This window comes from Fusarium tjaetaba, assembly GCF_013396195.1.
Source record: "Fusarium tjaetaba strain NRRL 66243 chromosome Unknown NRRL66243_c0000174, whole genome shotgun sequence".
Lineage (NCBI taxonomy): Eukaryota > Fungi > Ascomycota > Sordariomycetes > Hypocreales > Nectriaceae > Fusarium > Fusarium tjaetaba.
Genome location: NW_023501370.1, coordinates 85,323 through 109,608, shown reverse-complemented (window position 1 = coordinate 109,608; position 24,286 = coordinate 85,323). Strand labels below are relative to the sequence as shown.

At 48.7% G+C, this 24,286-nt stretch overlaps 7 protein-coding genes across 7 annotated transcripts; 4 read left to right on the top strand and 3 right to left on the bottom strand.

Moving 5' to 3' along the window:
• Window positions 1-254: 254 nt before the first annotated feature.
• On the top strand, window positions 255-1,316 carry FTJAE_8214 (adenosine deaminase; the record flags this gene model as incomplete). Its single annotated transcript, XM_037355007.1, has 1 exon — window positions 255-1,316. The coding sequence occupies one exon, from the start codon at window positions 255-257 to the stop codon at window positions 1,314-1,316; it is 1,062 nt and encodes a 353-aa protein (XP_037204730.1).
• A 326-nt stretch (window positions 1,317-1,642) lies between these two features.
• FTJAE_8213 (ubiquitin conjugation factor E4 B) lies at window positions 1,643-5,186 on the bottom strand (the record flags this gene model as incomplete). The annotated part of the gene is made up of 6 exons (XM_037355006.1): window positions 1,643-2,534; window positions 2,584-2,949; window positions 3,002-3,094; window positions 3,142-4,305; window positions 4,354-5,035; window positions 5,117-5,186. 6 exons carry the CDS (start codon window positions 5,184-5,186, stop codon window positions 1,643-1,645), a joined length of 3,267 nt encoding a protein of 1,088 aa, XP_037204729.1.
• A 1,069-nt stretch (window positions 5,187-6,255) lies between these two features.
• FTJAE_8212 (uncharacterized protein) lies at window positions 6,256-7,845 on the bottom strand (the record flags this gene model as incomplete). The annotated part of the gene is made up of 1 exon (XM_037355005.1): window positions 6,256-7,845. One exon carries the CDS (start codon window positions 7,843-7,845, stop codon window positions 6,256-6,258), a length of 1,590 nt encoding a protein of 529 aa, XP_037204728.1.
• Window positions 7,846-10,414: 2,569 nt separating this feature from the next.
• FTJAE_8211 (calpain) lies at window positions 10,415-13,308 on the top strand (the record flags this gene model as incomplete). Its single annotated transcript, XM_037355004.1, has 4 exons — window positions 10,415-11,386; window positions 11,434-11,735; window positions 11,785-12,100; window positions 12,145-13,308. The coding sequence occupies 4 exons, from the start codon at window positions 10,415-10,417 to the stop codon at window positions 13,306-13,308; spliced, it is 2,754 nt and encodes a 917-aa protein (XP_037204727.1).
• A 1,066-nt stretch (window positions 13,309-14,374) lies between these two features.
• FTJAE_8210 (cutinase precursor) lies at window positions 14,375-15,533 on the top strand (the record flags this gene model as incomplete). The annotated part of the gene is made up of 3 exons (XM_037355003.1): window positions 14,375-15,114; window positions 15,163-15,320; window positions 15,370-15,533. The coding sequence occupies 3 exons, from the start codon at window positions 14,375-14,377 to the stop codon at window positions 15,531-15,533; spliced, it is 1,062 nt and encodes a 353-aa protein (XP_037204726.1).
• A 1,310-nt stretch (window positions 15,534-16,843) lies between these two features.
• Window positions 16,844-17,748, bottom strand: FTJAE_8209 (uncharacterized protein; the record flags this gene model as incomplete). Its single annotated transcript, XM_037355001.1, has 5 exons — window positions 16,844-16,965; window positions 17,022-17,256; window positions 17,313-17,390; window positions 17,460-17,543; window positions 17,656-17,748. 5 exons carry the CDS (start codon window positions 17,746-17,748, stop codon window positions 16,844-16,846), a joined length of 612 nt encoding a protein of 203 aa, XP_037204725.1.
• Window positions 17,749-19,402: 1,654 nt separating this feature from the next.
• Window positions 19,403-21,298, top strand: FTJAE_8208 (uncharacterized protein; the record flags this gene model as incomplete). Its single annotated transcript, XM_037355000.1, has 3 exons — window positions 19,403-20,053; window positions 20,105-20,957; window positions 21,000-21,298. 3 exons carry the CDS (start codon window positions 19,403-19,405, stop codon window positions 21,296-21,298), a joined length of 1,803 nt encoding a protein of 600 aa, XP_037204724.1.
• Window positions 21,299-24,286: the final 2,988 nt, after the last annotated feature.

Sequence of the window (24,286 nt, the reverse complement as noted above, 5' to 3'; positions counted from 1 at the left end):
GGCCGGGAGCTCCCGCAACTCTACGTGCTTTCATTGGACGAGATGCTATCAATCTGGGCCTGGGCCTATCGAGTTCCATTGTCAAAACTTGATCAATCGGTGCAAATAATTCGAATTCTCCCCAGTCTAATTGCCTGTCTCTTTGCTGAAGGTGAAGAAAAAAAAGAAGTAAAAAAAAAGACTGCAGTGATAATCCCAAGCAAGATCTCAACGAGACGAAATAAACTTGATCGGCCAAGATCAATCAATTCAATATGTGCAAATCTCAGTTCCACAGCTTCCTCAAGGCCTTGCCAAAGGTTGAGCAGCATCTCCATATTGAGGGAACTCTTGAGCCTGAGCTTCTCTTCTCCCTCGCCGAGAAGAACGGGATCAAATTGCCAGAGGATCCTGTTTACGAGTCGGCTGACAAGTTGCGAGAGCGATATGGGAGATTCACATGCCTCGATGATTTCCTGCACTACTACTACCTCGGGATGAGCGTGCTTATCACCGAAAATGACTTTGAGACTCTTGCGTACCAGTATTTCCAGCGCGCGGCGAGCGAAAAGGTCCGACACGCTGAGATCTTCTTCGATCCTCAGGCGCACATTGCTCGAGGTGTCAGCTACGACACTGTCGTCGCAGGACTTACAGCCGCCAAGCGTCGTGCTCAGAAGGAGTTGGGCATTACTGTCGAGCTGATTGTCTGTATTCTTCGCCATCTGCCTGTTCCCGAGTCTCATGCTCTGGTCGATACTCTTCTTGACCGCGGCCACTTCAACGATGGTACCCTGACGGGCTTCGGCATGGTCTCGAGCGAGAAGGCGTTCCCTCCTGAGCTCTTCACTGAGGTCTATGCCCGTGTTGCAAAGACTGGTACTCATCTCACCACTCACGCTGGTGAGGAAGCACCCCCTTCTTTTATCACTGCCTCACTCGAGCACCTGAAAGTCTCGCGCATCGACCACGGCCTCGCAGCTGCTCAGGACCCCGAACTCCTCAAGAGACTGGCTGCCAACCGCACCCTCTTGACTTTCTGCCCTTGGTCAAACGTGGCTCTCTGCAACTTGCCTGAACTCGCTGACGCCCCTGTGCGCAAGTTCCTCGATGCGGGTGTCCTCTTCAGCGTCAACAGCGATGATCCTGCTTACTTTGGTGCCTACGTCCAGGAAGTCTACTGCCGTGTCCAGGATACCTTCAGCCTCTCCGTCAAGGACTGGGCATGGATCGTCCGCGGTGCTGTGGAGGAAAGCTGGTGCTCTGATGAGCGCAAGCAGGAGATCCTCAAAGAGCTGGAGCAAGTATTTGAGGAGTACAAGGATTTGAAGGCGTGAGCTGTGATTCAAAAGTCAAGAAAGGCGTTGGGGATAGGGGAAGGGATATGGCAGAAATACCCTGATGTGTATGTAGATAGGACGGTTAAGTGGAAGTGCAACTCGCTGTATTTCTGACGAACAAGATATTTATCATCTAAAAATGCGCTGCAGTTCCTGAACCGCTGTTTGCCGTCTCATGTAAACTGTCCCTTTTAAGCAGGCCATTCTTCATGCTCACACCATGAGCGAAGTGAAGTACACATGCACCGTCTTCCATCTTCGACAGACAACTGAACAAGTCTAATCAGATAATTTCCCTTTTCAAACCATTCTCTCGCATGATCTTAACCCTCTGTGGTATCCATGGCATCGCTCTTCAACTTGTCCTTGGCAGCTTGCACCCGCTCCTCTCGCCACTGCTCGATCCTCTCCTTGAGTTCCGTTTGTGGAATCGCATCATCGATAGTCATGGCTTGTCTCGTGAAAGGATCCTTGGGATCGCTTAGGAGATGCTGGACAATGGTTGATCGGTCAACGATATGCTTGCTGGGTAGCAAGACAGGATCCTTCATGAGATCACCCATGATGGGGTCCTCAAACTCGGTAGGGATGTCACCCAGGTCGAGTTCCGCTTGGTCGAGGAGCGTCTTGGCGTCGACAAACTTCACCCTGAGCTTGTCCCAGCGAGCAACATCGGCGGGATCCTTCTGGTGCTTGGAGATAAGAATGCGTGAAACGCGCTCCAGCACTTCGGGCTTGTAAGAACGACCATCTGCAGCAACGGCGTCGATGAAAACTGGCGAGTTGCCGAGATTGAGATAGATGTCGACAATATCTGAGATGATCTGGATAGGGCGGAAGTGGTACTTGTCTCTGTTAGAAACGCTGAGCTCCGCAGCCGCCTTCTTTCCAGCTAACGTCTCCAGGTTGTAGTTGAGCATGCTTGCCAGACGAGACACAATCTCGGGCATGGTGAAGGCCTCACTCATAGCCTCTGTGAAGAGCTTCATCATCTCAAGCGTCTCGTTGGCCAACTGCATAAAAGACGTGGCCTGGTTAGCCAGCTGTTGCATCTCCTCCTCCTTCTTCTGACGATCCTCTTGTGGTATTGACGGATCTTCAAGTTCTTTCTCGATAGCACGGATCTTGGGAAACTTGGTTAAAGCTTCGTCCAAGACATAAGTAGCATCGTTCAACAACATATTGACAAACTGAACAAAGAACTGCTTGTTGACTCTGTGGAGGTGTTAGTGCCATCTCAAACAATAACTTTGGGGTTACTAACCGACTCTCCCGTGTCAATTGTCGCTTGTAGTGGTCGTTGACCCAAACACATTTGATCACTTGGAAGATCTCATATCTGATGTTAAACTTGTCGTAGAAAGCAGAATCCGCGCCCGTTGACTCGCACTCGATGTAAAACTTCATCAATCCCTTAAGAAGGTGATCGTTGGCAAACTGGCTGCCAACAAGCTGGTCACCTAGAACACCGCGCTTTAGGTGCATCAATGGCCAAGTCGCCGAGAAGAGTAGTGAGACCAACGATGACTTCAGGTACGGGTTCTTGATGTACTCAGTTGAGCGGAGGAATGTTACGCAAAGCGCAATCATTTCATCGCCAACAGCGCTGGGGAGAATCTTAGGTAGCCACCTGTTAACTTATTAGCTGAGGCCTCTGTCAAATATCATCATGGTGGACGGACCTAAATATGAACTTAAAATTGTCCACGATATTCTGTAGCGTATACTCTGGAAGACATGAGAATACATCTGACTTCTCCGCAGGAAGAGGGAGTCTACAGTTGTCAGTATCATCATCCACATTGCGCTCCAGGGCACATACTGTATCTCCTTCGACTCTTGGCCAGGCTTGTACTCTGATCGAGTCACCAAGCGAAGCAACCACACAGCCACAATGCGCATGAAACGCAATGAAGTGCTCTGCATCCGTTCATCAAGTAGGACACCTTCAATGGAAAGCTTGACAGCAATGCTCTTTTCGAGAGCGTCGACATGTCTCTGAACAGCCTTGTCATATTGTTGAAGTTGGGCAGGATTGTTCACAAACTTGATACGATCTGCCTCCATGATCTTGACTCGCTTCTCCAAATACTTTATATCCCTATCCAAATTCTTCAATTGGGAGTTGCAGGCCTCACTTCCATAGTGATGCGCTGCCAGGGTCAAGAAGAAAGCCTCCGAGATGAAGTTGGTATCGCCTGGTATCTTGTCCGCATAGAATGATTTCGCATATGCATCGTCTGCGTTCAGCTTTGTCTCATCGCTGATATCTATCCGCGGTTGCTTCCTGAAGTAGTTGTCATCAATCTTGTTTACTTTGCTGAAATCCATATCCATGAAGGGTTCGCAAAATCGGTCTAGAATCGTGGTCACGTTAATCATAAAGCCGTTGGAAGCAACCTCTCTAGGGTCAACTTGTAGTGCTCTCCTCTTGTGGTTTGAGTTCATGATGTAAGCGAACCAGTCCAGAGTTCGAGATCTGGTCTCCTGGCCTGCGCGGATAAAGGCGTTTGTGATGGCGAAAAGATCATCTTGGTGTGTCCTCAGCACCATTCGCAAAGCGTCTTGTGAGTTTGCGATTCTCCCCTTGTCAAGACCACGAGCCCCAGGGAAATAGCTCTTGATGACTTCATTCTGGAGTGGTGAGATGCGGAAGAACGGACCCAGAAGGGTGTGCTTTTCGATTCCAGCAGCTGACTGAGCCATGATGAAGGTTGGGTGCTTGGCGAGGTTCACGATTAGAGGAGGGAATCTGGTGTACGTCAACATGGCCTGGATATACGGCTTGTAATCCTGGTCCATTGAAATTGTACCCAGCTTGTTGCTGATCTGAATCATGGCATCGTTGAACAGAGCAGGGAAAGCCTCGTCATCATCGAATCGCTTGATAGCTTCCTGTATAAAGTTGAAGCAAAGGCCGTTCTCGTCCTGTATGCCCTTCAACAGGTATGGCATGAGTGTATCATGCTTAGGGTTCGGCGATCGGCTACATGAGGCGTCAGGATTATATTTCCGACGCGGTGAAATTGCTTACCCATAGAGATCCGGCATGGTCAGGGCAAACAAGCAGCCGCTCATACACAAACGCTTTGCCTCTTCATGCACCTCCAACTTGGGTCCCTCTGTTCCCTTGAACTGCAGCGACGCTTTCACAGCACGCTTCCAGCATGGCAAGAAGTAGTTCATGAGAGGCTTATCATGGGGATAGCTGCTGGCCGCCTCCATAAGAGCTTGATCTAGCGTGTTGACGGACAGCTTCAGAGGCTCTCCAGACTCGTTCAGTTCTTCGTTCAGATTCGGGAGGAACGTCAGCCGTTGACCACTGGTGTTGACCATGTTATGCGGATCAACAGTGATGCGGAAGATCTGTGACAACGTTCGGTCGGCATAGGTTTCGTCGGACTCGGGTTGAGTAGTGGATGGCTTGGGGGAGGGTCGATCCGCTGGAGCGACGTCAATCTCAGATGCCAGTCTTTTACGATTCACAGAGGAAGTACCTGTTGAACTCGACGGCTCCGCCTTGACCCCTAGCTTGTCGAAGGGGTTCGGGCTGGAAGAAGCCGGCGGAGCGGCGGGAGTGACGTTGATCTTGGGCCGTGATTCAGCGGATGCGGGCTGCGGCTGCGGCTTCGGCGTTGACGTGCGCGAGGGGTTCGACGATTCGGAATCGGGAGCCTTGTTCTCGTCTGACTTGGCAGACACAGGAGTTGATGTCCCTAGCTTGGCGAGACGTCTCGCGCGGATCTGGAGGACCTAGCTTAGCATAAAGTCGCCATCATGAGCTCTGTTGGCGCAACTTGCCTGTTCCATCTTCTCCTTGTCTGGGGCATCGCCTCCAGCCCATGAGGGTTGCTCGTTGGGGTCCATGATGGCAATAACGAGTGGAAGTGCGGATGAGAAAGAGGGAGGAAGTGAAATAAGACGAGAATTATGTTGAAAGAAAGAGGTTCAGATGGGATGGCGAGGCTGAGAGTGAGATGGACGAGATCTATGAGGTGTGGACCCAAGCCTCACAAAGACGTAGTACAGTTGATAATGATGAGCTCGGGGACCTGAGGGTGGGGGAATTCCAGGCAGAGCTGGGCCTAGGGACTGAGAGGTTCGAGGTGGGGCGGTGAGGCTTTGGTGGCTGCTTCTGAGCTGTGGCGCTGAAACTTTGGTTGCCTACTCGTGTAGAAGGACCTGGAAGAAACAGTCACTGAGGTATTGGTAATACTGTTAATGATAGATGTTAGGTATGGATCAGTTGAATAGAGAATCTACCATTGAAGCCGTAAGATTTATGTTGGCCTGCCAAATCATCTCCCAAACTCCGCAGCACTCTTCTAAACTCCGCAATATAAAGTGGCTCACGGTTTCCGAGCACTGATGGTTTATGTCTAAGCTGAGGTGATACAGACTGGAGGATGCAGCATCTCCATTCCCTGTATCATGATTAAGATCTAAGATTGGATCTGATACTTTAAAGGAGGAGTTTCAAGACCAATCATGACGTACTATACTTTGGTTATTGAAAGATGAAACTTTGGCAGTCTGCGTGAAAATTGCATTTTGCTTTGTCAAACTTTCATCTAATGTTCAGGCTGCCTCTTCCTTACCTTAACGTTAACCCTTTTTTCATGGATGTTAAAGTATGAGAAAAATCATTAAGTTCTAGACCCCTGACGTCAGGCCTTCAAGATCTTTAAGTGACGCAGTGTCATGTCTGAAATAGGAAATGTGTCACAAGAAGCATCCATACACAGAAAACACACATGAATATCAAACCTGAGTCGTCTGATTAAAATAAATCTATAAAAAAGACTACCGCGAATGCTCAATGAATCATAACCCTTTTCCGACTAAGCCTACGTGTAAATGCCAGGGTATTCCATAAACCGTTACGCCAATAAAAGATAAAAAAGAAGAAGAGTAGAAGAAGAAAAGCAAAAACTGATCACAGACGGGGCAAATCTGCTCCTTCGACACTTGCTGACCGACGACGTTCCGCGAGACGAGGGCCTTCTACCGACCTGTCCCTCTGCAAAGTCGCCGTGGATCCAGAGCTCGCGGCCGCTCTTATGCGGCCTTCTTCGCGGCTTCGGTTCAGGAGCCAGTTAACATGCATTCGAATCATGTTAATATTGTTTCGTAGTTCAGTTACCTCCTCACGGATAGGCATGATTTGGTTGATAGTCCACATACTCTGCCGTGCCTCGAGGTGTGTTAGGTTCTGGTGAACTTCTTCGAAACCAGCGTCGAGGTCTTGAATTGTGCGGTTGTCTCCCATTACCGAGTCGCCCACACCCCGGCGACTGAGAGATGAGTTGAATTCCGTGATGCGTTGATTTGTCTCGTCCTGGCGAGTCTGGAGTTGCTGTACCTGTTGGCCGAGGTTGGTGTAGGAGTCGATGATTTCTCGCTGTGAGCGAATTATCATGCCTGATGGTGTGTCTGGGTGGAATGCGCATGCTAGAGTATGAGCGTCCATTTGTCCGCGCATCGCACGAGCTGGACAACCAAACTCGCTATAGGGACAGTTGATAACAGCACCTTCGCATTCTAATTCATCGTGCTCCTTGGTCTGGCTGCGATATACGAGCTTCCAGCATGTCTCACAGCGAGTTTTGCTGTTCGGGCATGATAACAAATGTAGTTCCCGATCAGTAGCCTCGATTGTCACTTTGCAGTGTAAACAAGTATCCTCCTTGTGGGGGCAAGTATCATCTTCGGGTTTAGAACGCAATCTCTTGTCACAATCAGCGCCGGGGCAGGTAAAGTCCTTGAACCGGCATTCCGTTGTAGCATGGGTTTCGACAACCTCCCGACGAACTTCCGATTTGCAGCCTCGTGCATGGTAAGGACACTTGACTTTGAGACTATTAAGCTGAGTGCGAATGAGCCGTGGTGCGCTGAAGCAGTTGGGCCAGGCGAGAGGCTCTCGGTCAATGGGACAGGCCGTTCCGGAAGGACTAGAATCAATGCTTTGTCGCAAGCATCGGTAGCAGAATGTGTGGTCGCAGGGAGTTGTAACCGGATCCACCAGCGGATCATGACAGATAGGACAGAGTAAGTTGGCATCCGGTTCATCGACATACGTCAAAGAATACATATCGAAGATGCAGTTGCCGCCATATCGTTTGGGTATTCCGAGGGAAGATGGATGTGGAGCCAGGAGGGGTCCGGTTCGACGATCCGAGTTAACATTTGGTATCAAAAGACCCGAGTATGAGGGATCAATTCTGGCCCTGACGTCTTGTCTGACTTGCTGCGAGACCTGCGCTCCAACATAAAAAGTATCTGGCGAGGGCGGCCGAACGAGACTAGTGACGAGGTCGGGAGTTGGAGATGTGCGGCGAAGGTTGCGGCGAGCGAAGCGGCGAGCAGCGGCCGGACTCAAACGAATTCCATCATCGCTAGATTCGGAAGCAGACGTCAAGAGAACAGGAACAGCCGCAGTCGGCGTAGGAGCGACAGGAGAAGTAGGAGTCGGCTGGTTCGAATCTCGGAGGGATGTAGCCGCGGCGGAGGGAGGAGTTGTGGCCATGATCCGTTAAAACGGGAGTATATGGCCGGCCGGATCAAAGAGAAGTCGAATAGGACCAGATGGGAAAGAAATTGAGGACTTGAGGTCGAGACATGTATTCGTGGATTGTGTGCGTGTTGTGCGACGTCGTGATGACGCTCATGGGCGGGGGAGTCGATGTTTTGATGAAGAAGGGAAGAAAGGGAGGATCTCGATGTGCACATCAGGACCGTATTAGGCGGAGGTAGAGCCGAGGAGGCCATGGCAAGGCCATGATGTGATAAGAGCACCAGGTGTATGTGCTAACAATTTTAGCGGGAGGGTTTAGGAGGTAGCATTTTGGCGGGGTTGACAAAAAAAGAAGCGGATCAGGAGAGGAGCTTGGCTGTAGAAAAAGCAGGGGTCTTGCTATGATGAGAGTGATCAATTGAGGGTCTATAGAAGATCATTGGGGAAGTAATTAGAGTCTATGTGATGACCATGCTGTGCTCTTTCCCTCTCTGTTTTTGTTGTTTATAAAAAGAGTCTCTGTCTCTCGTGATAATTGCTTCTCGACATCACCACCCAAATCATCATCAGTTTCAGCTACTCCCGCGGGTCAGGGTCCTTGGCTCGGTTTTTTTTGTCGATTACATCATCGGTCTGTCATTTTCGCCTTACTTTTTTCTTTTCCCCATCCATGCCCGTATTGAGTATATCCCCGCCAACTGCCGACGGCGAACCCTTTCTTCACCACATTGGGCTTGGTTGCACCGTTGACAGTGACAGTTTCAGGCAGGGCCCTCTCTCCCATTCCAGAATCCACATGGACGAAGGAACAAGCTTCAGGCCAGGACTCTTTTTAGTTACTTACTTGGGTAGAAACGAATGGAACTCTCACCATCCACAGGTTAGTTGTCTTCCAACGGCTTTTCACATTCCATATCTAGCGCCGTACCGTAAGCTACTGCGCCCCCAACGTTGCAGTCCCACGTCTTACGACTCTCGATGAGTTCTCTGTGCTCTTCAACTGTGTGCGGTTCCGTGAGAAACCCCGAGATGTCCGGCTCCGCGATGGAGTTGGGCAGTTTTTTAGAGTTTGTTCAAAACATGGAATCGGCACTGGGACAATACCGAGAAAAGAAAAGGGGAAAGCGTTGGGTTGGTTGATTACCAAAAAATGACGATCACTGGGTACCTTGCAGCAATAAGTGAAGCAAAACGGTTGTAGACTGACCCTCGGGGAGCAAGAAAACAGCAAACATTGATATATAGTGTCAAAATAAATTCATCAAAGGCTATCCTAATCTTAGACTATATTACCTAAGTCTTTTTGTCATTTAGGATCAAGGGTCCTGTGTTTTCTTTCCTCCCCTAGACTGACTCGTGAAGGGTCTCAAATCAAGGCCGTTGCTGAACCAAGTGGAGGCTGTCAAACCTGTCAAAGCAGCATCAGGCATTTACACCAAAACCTAGTTGCGCACTGACTGAATTGCCTACATCAAAGTAAATCGAGGTATTAAATCGAGATACTCTTTTTAGAAGGTGTTTGACTCCCGAATGTCCAAAGACCAAGAAATGGATTGGGTCATGATGATCCTTCGGCATATGTATGAGTCTGAATTGAATCACTCCGGGGCTATCCCACCTCCGGATACACTTCAGTCCAGGCGTACCATACAATTCCGAATCAGCCTCCCTGTCTGCCTCTTCTCCCCGTTGAGCCTCATCTTGTCTCCCTCGTCTCGCCCAGGCTCCCGTGAGGCATCTTGCCTGCTGACGTGGCAGAGATCAAGTCGTCTTTGATTTGTCTTAGTTATCTGCAATACAACGTCAGACGATCCCGCTACAGAAGGTGAACCAACGGCCTCAAAACCGAACAAAACGGACTAGATCAGCCAATTCTGTCAACGTGAGGCTTATAAAACCAAGTAATTCACTTCCTCGTGCTCTTCTGGGCATGCACCTGTTGCTCTAGTTCTGACTGTTGTATGTTGGGAAATGGCCCCCACCTCGCTGCTTTTAGGGTAGGTCCTTGACGAACGATTTCAGCCTTTTCCTTCAGGGCGAACCGTCGGTTTCGGCCGATATCTGCAATCATCAGCGAATAATAGCCTACATCGCTTCTTTGAACACTGCCACTTACAAAGAGCCTCTCTTTCAACCCGTGATTGTCCATGTCATCCGCCTATCAGAGCCGAGAGAATCCCATCATCTTTCGACGTCTCCAGTTATTGTCCTTTGTTGCCTAATTAACTGTAACGCTTCCTACTGCACTTCACCCACCTTTCAACCCATCACTTCTGACACAGCCTTGTTCGCGATGCATATTGTAACCGACTCGGTACGGGAAGAGAGCGTAAAGCGGCGGCTTACAGGCCAAGATGCATGCACTGCACTTTCAGTATACTTTGCGCAATCCCCATGTGCAACACGGCGATGCTGCTGTTACCTGGTGATCATCAGCCAAACAGGTCACTGCGTCTCCGACAAAGGCGTCCAAACGATCTTTACAAAGAAGACGCCTTGAGAGGCTATATAGGACCCCAATGTTTCCAATGCACTTTAGACACTTCAACTCTTGATAATTAATTCTCAACCTAACCTAACCATGAAGCCAACTCCTCCTACTCCTGGCCCGCAGCCGACTCCTGCTAAGCCAAAGCGTAAACCTCTGAACCCTCAAGCTCTTGTTTCCAAGTTCTGGTCAAAGTATCACTCCAAGGCACCAGGCAAGGTCACTTCCATCTTCCCTCAGAGCCTCTATGAGTCACTTCTCACAGACGCCGACTCGTCTTATCCCAAGTCTCGCAATGCAGCACAGAGCTATGAAGATGCTGCCAAAGAATGCCGTGCTCGAGTTAGAGCCATTGTTCGGGAATGTGAACGAACCAATGCCAAATTCAGCGACCCAGACTTTGATATTGAGACCGACTTTTCGTCTTACCAAGATAATTGTCTCAATGGTCTAATGGGGAGACGATTTGAGGAGGATAGCAGTGATGACGAACCACTGTCATCCGAAAGAGGACCTAATATTCAGCGAATAAAGAAATATCGCAACACTCGGAAGAAGAGCGACGAGCTGGAAGACGATAAACTTGACGTCAACAAGAATAATCTGCAGAGACGCATGTTTGGTGGCAGAGACTATGGTTCTCGATACTCCAGACCAGGCTCTGTCCATCGCATTCCGTGGATCTTTGAAAATCCTCAGTTTACAGTCGGCGGCTTTTCCAGCACAGACATAAAGCAAGGTGCTGGCGGCGACTGCTGGTGGTTGGCGGCTCTCGCAACTATCGCTCACCGCAAAGATTTAATGAAGAAGATTTGTGTCGCAAAGGATGAAGAATGTGGCGTCTACGGCTTCGTCTTCAACCGCGACGGAGAGTGGATCTCAACCGTGGTTGATGATAACCTTTACCTGAAGCACAAGGACTTTGGAGAAGATTCCGAAGTCTACGATGCGACGGGCAAGAAAGCTCGACTTTACAAGAAGCAGAAGCAAACCGGTTCTGAGTCCTTGTACTTTGCCAAGTGCGAGGACCCCAATGAGACTTGGCTGCCCTTGCTTGAGAAAGCTGTAAGTTGTCTCTTCAAGATGCTCAAAATAAAAATTGACGATTTCAGTTTGCGAAGGTTCATGGTGACTATCATGCTTTGGATGGTGGATGGTCTGGCACTGCAGTCGAAGATCTCACAGGCGGCGTCAATACTGTGGTCGCTGGTAATAGAGTCCTTCGCAAGGAAAGACTGTGGCGGGAGATGTTGGGATCCGATGGTGAAGATGGAGAATTCGTATTTGGTCTGTCTGCTGGTGGTCCAGGAGAGGATCATAACAACGGAATTGTGTTGCGACATGCATACTCGATTCTCAAGGTGGCCGAAGTTGAAGACGAAGATGGCAACAAAGTCCGCTTGGTCAAAATTCGGTAAATATGACTTTAGTTTTGGCTTGGCTCAGACAACTGACAGATACAGAAACCCTTGGGGACAGAAATCTGAAGATGGCCATGGCGAGTGGCATGGTCCATGGTCGGATGGCTCCAAGCAATGGACTCCTCACATGATTCGAAAGCTTCAGCATCAGTTTGGCGACGATGGAATTTTCTGGATGTCCTTCAACGACATGCTGGATAACTTCAAGTGGATGTACAGAACTCGTCTTTTTGATGAGCGATGGACGGTAGCTCAACAATGGACTAGTGTCAGCATCTCTTGGCTTACCGGCTACCTTAAGAAGAAGTTTATCATCGAGGTCAAAGAAGAGGGCATGGTGGTTATTGTGCTCTCGCAGGTATGTTGATCATTGGTACTACCAACTCATACTGACATTCATAGCTCGATGAACGGTACTTCAAAGACTTGAAGGGGCAGTACGAATTTGTCCTGCAATTTCTGCTCAAGACGGCTGACGACAAGACTTCCATCTGCTCGGTTCGTCCGGTCCATAAGTGGGATCGACGTTCGATCAATTGCGAGGTCGAACTCGAGCCAGGCACATATGAAGTCATCCCCAAAATCACAGCTGAGAGATATTACTGGCTTCCGACCGTCCAAAAGATGGTCAAGATGGGAGCCGACAGTAATCCTCAGAAGTTACGCCAGATCGGTCTGCAGTATGATCTCGCTCATGCCAAGGGCGGAATCGTTGATGAAGACGAGGCCCTCCGCAAGAAGAAGGAACTCGAGAAGAAGAAGAAACTCAAGGGCAAGAAGCAAGAAAAGAAGAAGAAGCAGATGGCCGAAGCTATGGCTAGTATGGAGGCAGCGATGGTGCAGATGAGAAATGAGTATAATCGATCTCTCAACGAGAAGGACACTGAAAGAGATAAGACCAAGAAAGAGAAAGAAAAGGAAAAAGAGGAACCCGAACCTAAGAAGGAGGATGAGGAGGAGCCCATCAAGAAAGAGGATGATACTGGAGCCAAATCAGATAAGGCGCCGCCTGGATTTTGGCCAGAAGATTCTTTCAAGAGTGACTTGGAAGCCTTGACTCTTGGTGAAACACCGGCTGAGCCAAAAGGGGACCTGTCTTCGGTTGATACGAGTCAAGGAACCGAAGACAAAAGAAGAGATTCTGCAGACTCATCCACCAGATATTCATCTGCCGACCACAGAGGCCCTCCATCTCTCGCAAACTCACCAATGCTATCGCGAGATCACAGTCCCCAGCACAGTAGAAGAACAACCATGCAAAGCATAGACACAAACCCCGTCTTCACGCCTCCCACAGAACCAACCTCCGAGTCAGAACTCGACAGCTCCGACTCATCGTCCGTGTCCTCGTCAGAACCAGATGATAGCTCCTCGAGCTCAGACGACGATATACTGCCGACGTCGCTGCTCCACCGACTCAAGAAGAAAAAGAAACAGCCGTGGAATGCCGTGTGCGTGATCGGCCTCCAGGTCTACGCTCAGCACGCGGGCATCAAGGTCCGTCTCGCTGATCAGAGGGGCGATGAGGCCACCGAGCTCGTGCCTCCGAACGGCAGCCCTGTCTAGTTCGTGAGCTAGAAGAAAAAGGAATATGCCGTTTGATATACCGTTGTTTGCCAAGATTGTCCAACGTTGCGAGTTGTTGTTTGTGTTGATGACGGAGGTTTATATGTGTATTCCACGAATAGGAGAATTTATTGGGACCAGAGCAACAAATAGGATTCAACAGCACTCTTCTCAGTCATGTTTTTAGCATAGCGGTTTTACTTGTCATATATCATAAAGAATGAACAACTTGAACTTCTTTTTTCCTCTCCTCGCTAAGTTTTAGTGTGGATAGCACTATTCCTCGAACTGAGGTATACCCGAGACGCAATTTAACTACAACGCAGTCCGAGTCAGAACACATGATCAGTTGATGGAAAACGAAAATGGCTTTGACAATTAATCAATCGGTCGAGTTTATTTATTACATGATCTACAGCCGTGGTATCTCCACGCGTTCCACATTGACTACTGCTTCGGATTTGCCTACCGTCAAACAAAAGAAACGTGCGGCCCATTGTTTCTCACTGAAACTGAGCGTATAAATGAGCCCCGAACTAGCATAAAAAGCGTCCACCAAAAAGCAGTGCTAAAATGTCACATCCTTTTTGTCCAGTTCCTAACTTCAGACGCCGTTTCAACCGCACGGCCCAAGCCGCTGTTTCATCTGCCTTCGTCCCGTTTCACCATCCAAGCTCACCCCTACCAAGCCACCCTTGAGATTGACAAGACCGATCTACGAGATGGTTCCCGGCCAGGGTTTTTGAGTAATGGCTTGACAGAAGAATGATCTGAGGCAAGGCTCACCGTCGTGAGAGATTGATAATCCTCGGATACCTTTCCAACTCGGGAAGACCTTGCGGATGAGGTACGAGGTTTTGGATGAATCTATCACGATGCAAGGTTGGTCAAGAAGAGGTTCGAGCGTTGGAGTTGAGAGCATATAAGCTGGATAGAAGTCGTCGATAGAGTCGAAATCAGATCAAACTCAACTCAGCTCAGCAACTTTGCATTCATTCGCTTTTTTCCTTTTCATTCGCTTCTTAACAACTCCTTTCGTTTAAAGAAAAACTTGACCCTATTCATCATGTTCTCCAAGTCTGTTCTCATCGCCCTCGTGCCCTTTGCAGTGGCTGGTCCCATTGCTCCTCGACAGGGTCTTGGTTCTGGCCTCGGTTCTGGCCTTGGCTCTGGTATTCCCAGCTTTGGACTTCCCAGCTCTGGCAGCGACTCAACTGGTGGACTCCCCAGCATCCCAAGTCTAGGCTCTGGAGGTTCAACTGGAGGACTTCCCAGTATTCCTGGTCTAGGATCTGGTGGTTCATCTGGAGGTATCCCAAGCATTCCAGGCCTGGGCTCTGGGGGCTCAACGGGTGGTCTTCCCAGCCTCGGAGGTGGTAGCTCAAGCTTCCTCCCAGGAGGCTCTACTGGTGGAGACACCACAGGAGACACAACAGGGGATACCTCCGGCAGTGCTTCAACCAGCGCTCCCGCTTCTCAGCCCACAGGCTCTAGCGAGACTCCCCGTGCTGAGGGTGGTTCATCCACCTCCCCCTTCGGCAGCTTCCTTGGATCTGCCGGTGGCAGCAGCGGAGGCTTCGGTGGTTCCACTCAGAACGGTCTCAGCGGCGACTGCAAGGACGTAACTGTTATCTTTGCCCGCGGTACCACTGAGATGGGCAACGTCGGCACTGCTGCTGGACCTCCTTTCTTCCAGGCTCTTTCTCAGCAGCTCGGAAGCGATAAGCTCGCTGTCCAGGGCGTTGAGTATGCTGCCAGCGTTGGTGGCATTATGCAAATGGGTGACCAGGCTGGTTCCCAGAAGATGTAAGTCAAATCTCGAGTTCTGGAGTCGCTTATGTCTGACATAAACAGGGCGAGTCTTGTTAAGGAGGCTTACCAAAAGTGCCCCAAGACCAAGGTCGTCATGTCTGGATACTCACAGGGTGCTATGCTGGTTCACAACGCAGCCAAGTCTCTCCCTGCTGATACCACTAGCAAGATTGCTGCCGTTGTCAACTTTGGTGATCCTTGTAAGTCACTTCGCTCCCAGCAAACCCTCAGAAACTGACAACTCTATAGTCCAGCGACAGGCTATCCAGGGTGTTCCCTCTGACCGCGTCAAGATTATCTGCCACGCTGGCGATGGTGTCTGTGCCGGTACTGCTGCTATTACCCCTGATCACTTGACTTATAGCCAGGACGCCAACACTGCTGCCCAGTTTGTCGTTAGCAAGGTCAAATAAGTGATGCACTGGCTGAGCCAATCAAGAGATGAGTGGAATGATATAATGGAAATATAGCTGGAGCAGAGCTTCGGGCGTGGATAGGTTTAAAATTCTCCTGTATCTTATAAAGTCGCTTGAATATGAGTAAAATCAATCATTTCTATCTGAAAAACATATGTTAGTTTGAACGTATTGTGAGGCTGAAGAGACTTCCTAAAGAGGCGACTGCTATGTTGAGCCCGGAATCCTCTCACCAAGTTCCTGTGTCGAGACAGCATTAAGTATCGGCGTGAGCAATAGTTGGACCAGACGAAAATGTGAGAACATAGGTAAAGAATTTACATAGGATGGCCTAAATTTGACAAGTATGTTAAGTATTTAGGCCTAAATCGACCTAAACTAACCTAAACTTATGATGAAATCTTCACCTGGACCATGGGAAATCAAAGGAGAAGGGCTATTCATCCAAGGTTCCCTTAGCCACAACCCTACTTCTCCTTCTCCTTTGCGTCTCCTTCCTTGATGGCAACTGGCCTCGACTGGCGGCGTGTGGAAGGGAAGACTTTTACAACGGGTTCTTGAATTCATCAACAAGTTTTATGCATAGCACATCCTAAGATCTCCTAAAATAATCACAAAATCGTCAAATCTATTCAGTGTTTAGGTCTAAAGAACTCCTAAGTTTAGTCCAACCTTAGGATAAGTTCCTCTCCGTGCAGACCATCCGGCAGAAAATTCCAAGAGAAATGTCATCAAAATCAGCTGCCCAAACCATCTGAAAGAAGCCCTTTCCAGCAAAACAGACGGAATTCTGCAGGCAAAGTGTCAGAGGAAGTGCTTTTCCCGAGCAAAAAAGTAAAGGTGGGGCGTCGATTGTGAGAGCCCGACAAGTGATGGGAATGAACTTTCAACACCACAATGTGGTCCAAAACAATCAGGACAACTTCAACAGTCCTAACTAAGGACTGCAACATTCCACTGAACTCTCAGAAGCATGTTAACTGAATTGTCTAAGCCGTTAGTAAACTATGGTAATAACTGATCTTAGCGTTGAAGATCTAACATGTTACCTCGGTTTTAAGTAAATTATAAGACTGAATAGTAATTTCACAGTAATAAGTTACTCTACTGAATCTGTTCAGTTATCTATAGAATTTGAAATTACAGTTAGTTTACTTATCCAGTCATAAAGAAGGTATCATGAAAAATAGTTAGTGAGCATCACAGGTGAGCCAAGGAACATTGCATGGGAAGTTAGACGGGGAGGGCAATTCATTCATTCATTTTTTTAACTTTTTTTAAAAAAAAGGTCCCTCTGGTCTCGCCCCCTAGTTCTTCTTCTCCTCCTTCTTCTTCCCCTTGACCGCACGACGGCGGCCACTGGTCGAGCCCCCAGGCCCAGCCTGGACAACAGCACCAGGCATAACGGTGAAGTTATTCACCACGCTTGCTATAACATAATTAGCCTTGTATAATTAATAAGATATTGGAAGGTATACGACTGACCAGCGGCAGGAGCAGCGGCAGCCCGGGGCCGGGCAAAACAATCCTCTGGTCGGTGCCCCCCCCATTTGAGACAATGGGGGCACAGGTGCCGTCGGGGTTTGCGCCCACGACGGGCACCCGGCCGGGGACCACCGGTCTTCTTGGCGGCGGCGGCAGCAGGGAAAGTTGTTTGCACTCCCGAAGGAGTGGCCTCCGCGGAGGACTTTGGGGCCACGGGTGACCCAGGTGCGCTTGTCTATTAATATGTTAGTTCTTGAACTTGAGCATCATCTCTTGATAGACCGGACTTACAGAAAGAGATTGAAGCACCCCAGAAGGGGTGGCCTCCGCAGAGGACTTTTGGGTCTCCGAAGACCCAGATGCGTTCGGCTATGAGGATGTCAGTCATCATTCTTCCGTCACTTGAAGAGCTCTCCCTGAATAGAGCCAGACACCTACAACCGCAGAAGAGGGGAGTTGTTGCACCCCCGAAGGGGTGGCCTCCTCGGAGGACTTTCCGGTCGCCCAGGACCCAAACGACCACTAGGTTGTGTTAGTGCTTCTTGAGACGTGATTGGCTGACCAAAGTACTTACCAGACGGCGCGTGAAGTTATCCCTAGAAAATCAGAAATGTCAGTAACTTATCAACAGTACATAGGCAAAGAAACAATGAATATGAAGATCCAAGAGAGTGTAGAAGACATAAAGCGTCGTAAACCGTCGTAAAGCCAAGAAACAGATCCGCATGTTGACAATCAAGAGACGAGGCCAGAGAATAAAAAAGGCTGAGGCCGATATTGTCGGTATTTGAGGATACGTGAAGGAGAGAGAGCCACTCATTCGATACCGCGTAGGTAGCCATGAAACCGAGAGATAGACAGGATGTGGAAGGGATCAGGCAAGGTAAACAAGAGCAGCTGCTGAGTGAAAGCACAACGTGCAACAACCAGTAAAGCTCTTCTCGTTGACCAACACATGTTGATCAATCAATTGGTAGAAAGGGAAGTGGCATAGGAATCGCAGAAAATGTAAAGGCTTGGGAAGAAGTACTCACATTTTGTTGTTGTTGTTGTTGGATAAAGAGAAAGAAGAAGAAAAAATAAAAAAAGGAGGGGGCAGAAGAAGTTATATTCACGCGTCCAGCGAGCAACCCCCTACGTCGTGAACCCCGTGCGCGTGACACTTCTACAGCCTCACGCGAAGCTGGCACTGCACTGGCAGCCATGGATAAACTATCTACGCTTAATGGAAAATTGAAATGCCCGCCAATGAAGCTATCAAACTTGAGGTGGTAGATACATAGATTCACACCATAGCCACTCGTGGATCATTTTCACTTGAAGCAGGATGGAACGATAAATCTTTAGTCTAACCAAGACCTACATATTTCTCGTTGGGATATTGAGTACGCAAGTACAAAGACTTGCTTCGGAAAGTAGAAAAAGGTGGTTATCTCAGAGTGATATAATAGAGCCCCTTAACGATCCGCAATGCAGCAGGTAATACCCTTATTTCCAGTGCCAAACTCAGTCCACACGGATTCTAGGATATTTGGAAGATGAAATTCAACCAGGGGATAAGCTGTCTCGCGAATGGCGAGTTTCCAGGATGAGTTCCTCCAGTGATCACATGGCCAACTCTCTTAAATTCGGAATGGTAGGAACAATGTCACAGACAAATCTCAAAAACAACTCGTTCTTGAAATAAATAGATTCATCTGAATACATCAAGATGATCGATTCTCATGAGTCTCTGTACAATGGCACTAGGAAAGACTGAGCATGCGGCTTCGGTACTGTCCCCCTGAGCAAGCCCACTAACCACCTTGTCAAGATGTAGATACCAGTCTGAAGCCATTTTAGTAGTATGAAGAACAAATAGGATTATTCAATGAGGTGACAATAGCATTTGCGGGGTAAAGATACTCAATTGATACTCCTATGGAATGGACCAAGTTCAGATGGTTTTGGGAAACGATCATGCCACACTCCTCTGACAAATGAAAAAGGCAGAAGTCGTTTCCGAGATCTATTCGAGGAAGTGAATACGTGACATAGTTCAAATATAACTATAAAGAGTTCCATAAAGTTCAATGCCAGTGTATCGTGTCTTGTCATTTCAGGTCATCAAGCAAGACCCCCCTTTCACGTTTGAGGCCGGAGCTGTCTAAGGTACCCGGGTTGCCGGGGCATCAGGGCAAAACACGCGCAAGTTCGCAGATTCACAGAAGCAGATACCCCGCCCATTGCTGCTAATTCGGAACATAACGACTCTCCAACTCCTTGACATAACAACAGAGTCTTTTCGAAACAGCACAACCAACGATATTGGACAGATACTTACGGAAGCTTTCAGCACCAGACTTGACTCGCCTCGCCAATATTAAGAGATCATAGCAATCATGTCCATCGAAAAATACTTCTTCAAGAAGTCGGTTGTCGCCTCATCACCTGCTGCCCCAGCGCCTGCCACCTCATCACCTGCCGCCCCCTCACCGGCTAAGGCCCAGGACAAGGAGAATGACGACTCTGGCTCTGTTCTCGACAAGGAAACAGGCCTCATCCTTCCTGGGGACATAAAGGTAGCGTATGAGATCCGAGCTAACACTGACGTGGGCCCAGTTAGAAGTCTTCAAGACTCAGTGCGGGCTACAGCAAAGGTTCTTGGTCTTGAAACACAGGCCTCGACATACAGAGACTTGGCTTTGGGGCTCATCACTCCGTCAAGTCTCAAGAACAAGCTCGTCGCATTCATTGATGCACCACACGCGCTTCCGGACAAGTCTCTTGTTCCTGTTGACGCGTTCCTTGGTAAGCCAAACAGGGGCGATTGGGATACTCATTGCGTGACAGTCAAGGAGTCCTGGCAATTATTTTGTGCAAAGGTCGACTCAATTTCGGGGGGCCAAATCGAATTAAAGCACATGGCAGCACCATCCGGGCCAGCTCGCTCAAAGGTCGCTATGCTCTGGCACTACCCGACCTTCACGTCTGGGAACTCAGTGTACAGTCATGTAATGGACCCGGACAGTCCCAGTCTTTGGGCACAGCAAGTAAGTGTCGAGTATTGGTCACGTAGTTGGCATGACTGATACCTTCTTTAGAAAAAGATGGGCCTAGACGATGGCATCAAGACGCTCGACATGTTCCCATTCCGCCTTGACTACAACCACGACAATGGACCAGAATGGGAAAAGCGGTTCGAAAATTGGCCAGCCCTTCGAGAAGCTTGCCTGCAACATGTCAAAGAGATCATCAAAGATGACCGCCTTCTGGTGGTTGTTGGAGATGAGATCTGGCAAGAGACAAAGTGGTTAGTCAAGAGCCGTCGCTGGACGCTTACATACGTTGAGCTACAGGTAGACATTAAGATGTTCAGCGCCAAACCTAGGATCTATCTCGCCCAAGATTTCCAAGGCAGGGTCCAACAGGTGCTCATTCGAATTTGGCATGGTCAGTATGTATATCACAATAGCCATGAAGAAAGGGGCGCCATCTGGGATCTCATGTGGAATACCGCATGTGAGATCGCAGGTGTCGAAATCAAGAACCCTGAACTACTGACTTGGGCAGCCACCCATTTCTTAAGAAGCTCCTCCCAGGACCCCGAGGTGGCTCAAACAAGGCCTGGGTCCTACACAGTCTTCATGAACCTAAGGCGACGACAGAATACCGAAGGCCGACTGTTGTCCGCTGAAGAGATTCGTCAGTATCTGCCTGCCCTGTTCAGCCGCTTTCCAGAGCTCGGTGACCTTTTACAGCAGGCTAGTGATAAAGGACATGCCGCTTTGTCCGCTGTCGAGCAGCACTTCAACCAGAAGTCTGTACAGACGCGCCAGGACAGAAAGAATAAGCGTGAAGCCGAATCACCAGCCGCCGCTCCTCCGGCAAAGCGAGTCGCTACCGACGTCAAGAAGATCGAAGCTGCAGGAGCGTCCGCCGCCGCCAGAAAGACCAGTCAAGATCGAAAATAGGAAGCCCTCTTGAACTGTCATCAAGTGCAAGACGCGGAAGCACATCGACAAAGTCCGGACAAGACACTAGAGCAGTCTCGAACCTTGGAGCGAATCGACAGGCTAAAAGAATTCCGAGATATCAGTGGAAAGAAGTTCAGCGCCGAACTAGGCAGCTTCGTGGTTTTTTACCATCCAAAGAAGTATCCTCGAGGCCTGCGGTTCCTTCCTGAGCATGGAGCCGACCCTTATGCTGGTAAACATCATCCAGCTGTTATCATTGGCCAGTCAACAAGACTGCTGAACGCCATGGAGAGGCATAACCTTGCCGGGCCAGTTGAGTAATCCTGACAAAAGCCCAATATCCATACTTTTTGAGAACCATGTGGTTATGTTACTTAATCACTTAATTTTGGTAGTGTCACTTGTCTTCGATGAGTATTGTCAAGCCGTCACGCATGTTTCTATACATCGGACGCCACTAGTTCTTTTTGAACTGGTGAGATCGCATGTCTTCAAGACTCGGTCACAGCCCCTCTTCTTTTGAACTGGGAAGATCGCAAGCTCTCGTAAGCTGCGCCCCGTTCCTTTTTGGGTTCGGTAGGATTGTTCATCTTCAAGATGTTCGATGCCTGTCCATATTTTGGTCAGTAAGGTTACTTGTTTTTATAGACAGTGACATCTTGGAACCCTTCAGGGGGAAGAGATCTCCCATTTTGGCATTTTGGGGGGCCCTACGGGGTAGGGTGACGAAGTCGGACTCTGCACCTCCACGTGGTGTTGCCTGGTAATGCCCTCAGGGTAGCCAACGCAGAGACGCAAATACATGGGCGGCGCTTTGGAGAACCTTTCGAATGAACTTGATTGCTGGTGTTGAGGCACGACAAGATGGCGATGGTGGAGTTCATCAGGCCTCTTTCCAAAAACTTGTAGAGTGGCCTCGCGAAGGATGCTAATGTTTTTAAAGAGTGGCGTCCCAAGCTTGACCAGAAACTGCCCAAGAATGAAGCGCGAGGCTACGGGCTATGTTGCAGCGATGCATGACTGGATATATCTTCTAGGTCGAGTTGGCCCAGGGTATCAAAGTTCGAAGTTCAAGTTGACGATCCGCTCTTATTGTCTGAAATCTATATCTGTTTGTTCCGTTGGGTTTGCGCAACGAATGGGTTACCCATATCGCAATTCATAAAGGAATGGCTATCCTATAACATCGATAAGTTCAGCTTTACCTGTCTCTGTATTAAACAGTCTGCTCAGGTGCATCCAATAAAACAGTGAGTTTGCGACATGAAACTGTGCACAGCTGTCAAGATTGGTTGTTGGAGCCCTCGTAACAGTGGAGGCCAGCAAGGCATGTTAAGCCATCTAACGGCGGCTACCTGAACTCAACCCATTTACGGGCTGTATTACCGTAGTCTCTGCTAAGGCACGTAGCCCAAACTGGCTAACTAGTATAGGAGCTGAGTCGAAATGTTCTCCACAATTGTTATTGCACAAGGTTGACTGGTCTAACGGTTAGGACAGTGTCCCCCAGTCTGGTCATCTTGCCCCCAGGTAAGCTGGGAGCCAGATGACTGGGTGGTGTGACTCAAGACTGGGTTCAATTCCCAGGTCAGCTATGAAATAGTTTTCTTTCTTTTTTTTTTTTTTCTAAGAAAACACTTAGTGCTATCGCGTTAGTCTGAGTATTTGAGAATTTTCTTTAAAAAGTCGTGCTTAAATGAAAAGGATTTATATAAGCAGTAAGTTATCTAACTGAGTGTACATCGAAGTCTCTATAGTGATTACTATTAAGTAGGACTATCAACGTAGGGGATATGGTGTAGGGGAATCACGTTCGCTTTGCATTGTTTCGAATGCTTGCGAAAGGCCGGGGGTTCAAATCCCTCTGTCTCCAAGCTTTTGTCTGTCGAGTTTGCGGCATTTTTGGACAAATTCTGTCCAGTTGTGCTCACAACTCTATTTTTAGTTTTGGATACCCCACATGTGCACTTCAGTATGTTGACTAAGACTGCTACACATTCCTCCATAAGCCTCTGTGTCTTGGGGCACTGGGGTGATGGTTGAGGCGAGTGTCTGATTTGGAGAGCGTGGATGGGAACCACTGCTTCAGGACACAGCAGCTGCCTGAAAACACACACGGGTACCAGGAAGCTGCAAGAGAATCAGCGACGGTGTGTGCTAGTAAATCCTTTCTCTGGTTGCCACGCAATGGTTTCACGAAGTTGGCCGTACCTAGTTTGCAAGGCTCGATATTATACGTTGAAACCGCCGATATATGTACGTTGAGCAAACCGTTAAACAAGACCCATGAATATGGTCATTCTACTCTGAAACAGTGCAACAAGTCTTGGCTCCTCTCTTCTCAAAGTTCGAGAATAACAAATCCTTGTGCCTACATTCATATACCCGTCCCCCGTCCATAAGCGCCTATAACCATAGCCACTGGCCACTCGCAAAGCATCAATAATCATTCTTTGTCAATGACAAGTCAGCCATGCCATGCCTTGTTGCTGCATGTGATTGACAAGCCAGGGGTTGCTGCACTGCATTTGGAGAAGCAGACACGTGCCGCCACAAGCCATTGGATGAATGAATGAATCATGTGTCCCGCATGAACAAAGCTCGCATTCCATTTCGTTTCCGGGCGATTATTAACTTTTCCTTTCAGCTGGTACGCCATGCATAATTGGGGTTTGCGACGGGAGAGGCTTGAGACCTCGTGAGCAAAGAAAAAAAGACGTGGCATTTTTATGATTGTTTCTTTTGTCTTGAAATACGTAAGTTGTAGATGTTGTATTGATTTCGAGAATGTCATGTTGTGATATTCCCCATGTTAGCGACGTCATATTCAATGCGCCCCCCACAGAAGGATTGAAGTGTCCCCCGCGTTTATCCCCGGAGTTTGGAGATGACACTTTCACATGTAAATACAGAGACAGTGAGCGAGTGAGTGCTACGCTACCAAAACATGTCACGAGTCACGAGTCGTCATCTCACTTCGGCCTTTGGACCGAATTGAGCTTGGAATGATCCATTGTTTGCTCGAGAATTGGCCTTTGCCTCTGTTGTTTATGTATCTGTTCAATGGCTTCTGACTCTCGCTCTCCCCTTTCCTCTTGTCATTGATGATCTTCTTGTCAACGTGAAACACCTCGAACACGTACTCGGTATACTACAGACCGTTATACTTATCGACTTATAACGGCCAACTCACGATAAGGCTCCCGTAACCCTGTCCTGTCCTGTCCTAGTCCCACCACCGAGGATATCGAGTCGTGCGTGTTACAGGACCTTTTTTTCTTTCATGTGAACGACCACCAATTTATCCGA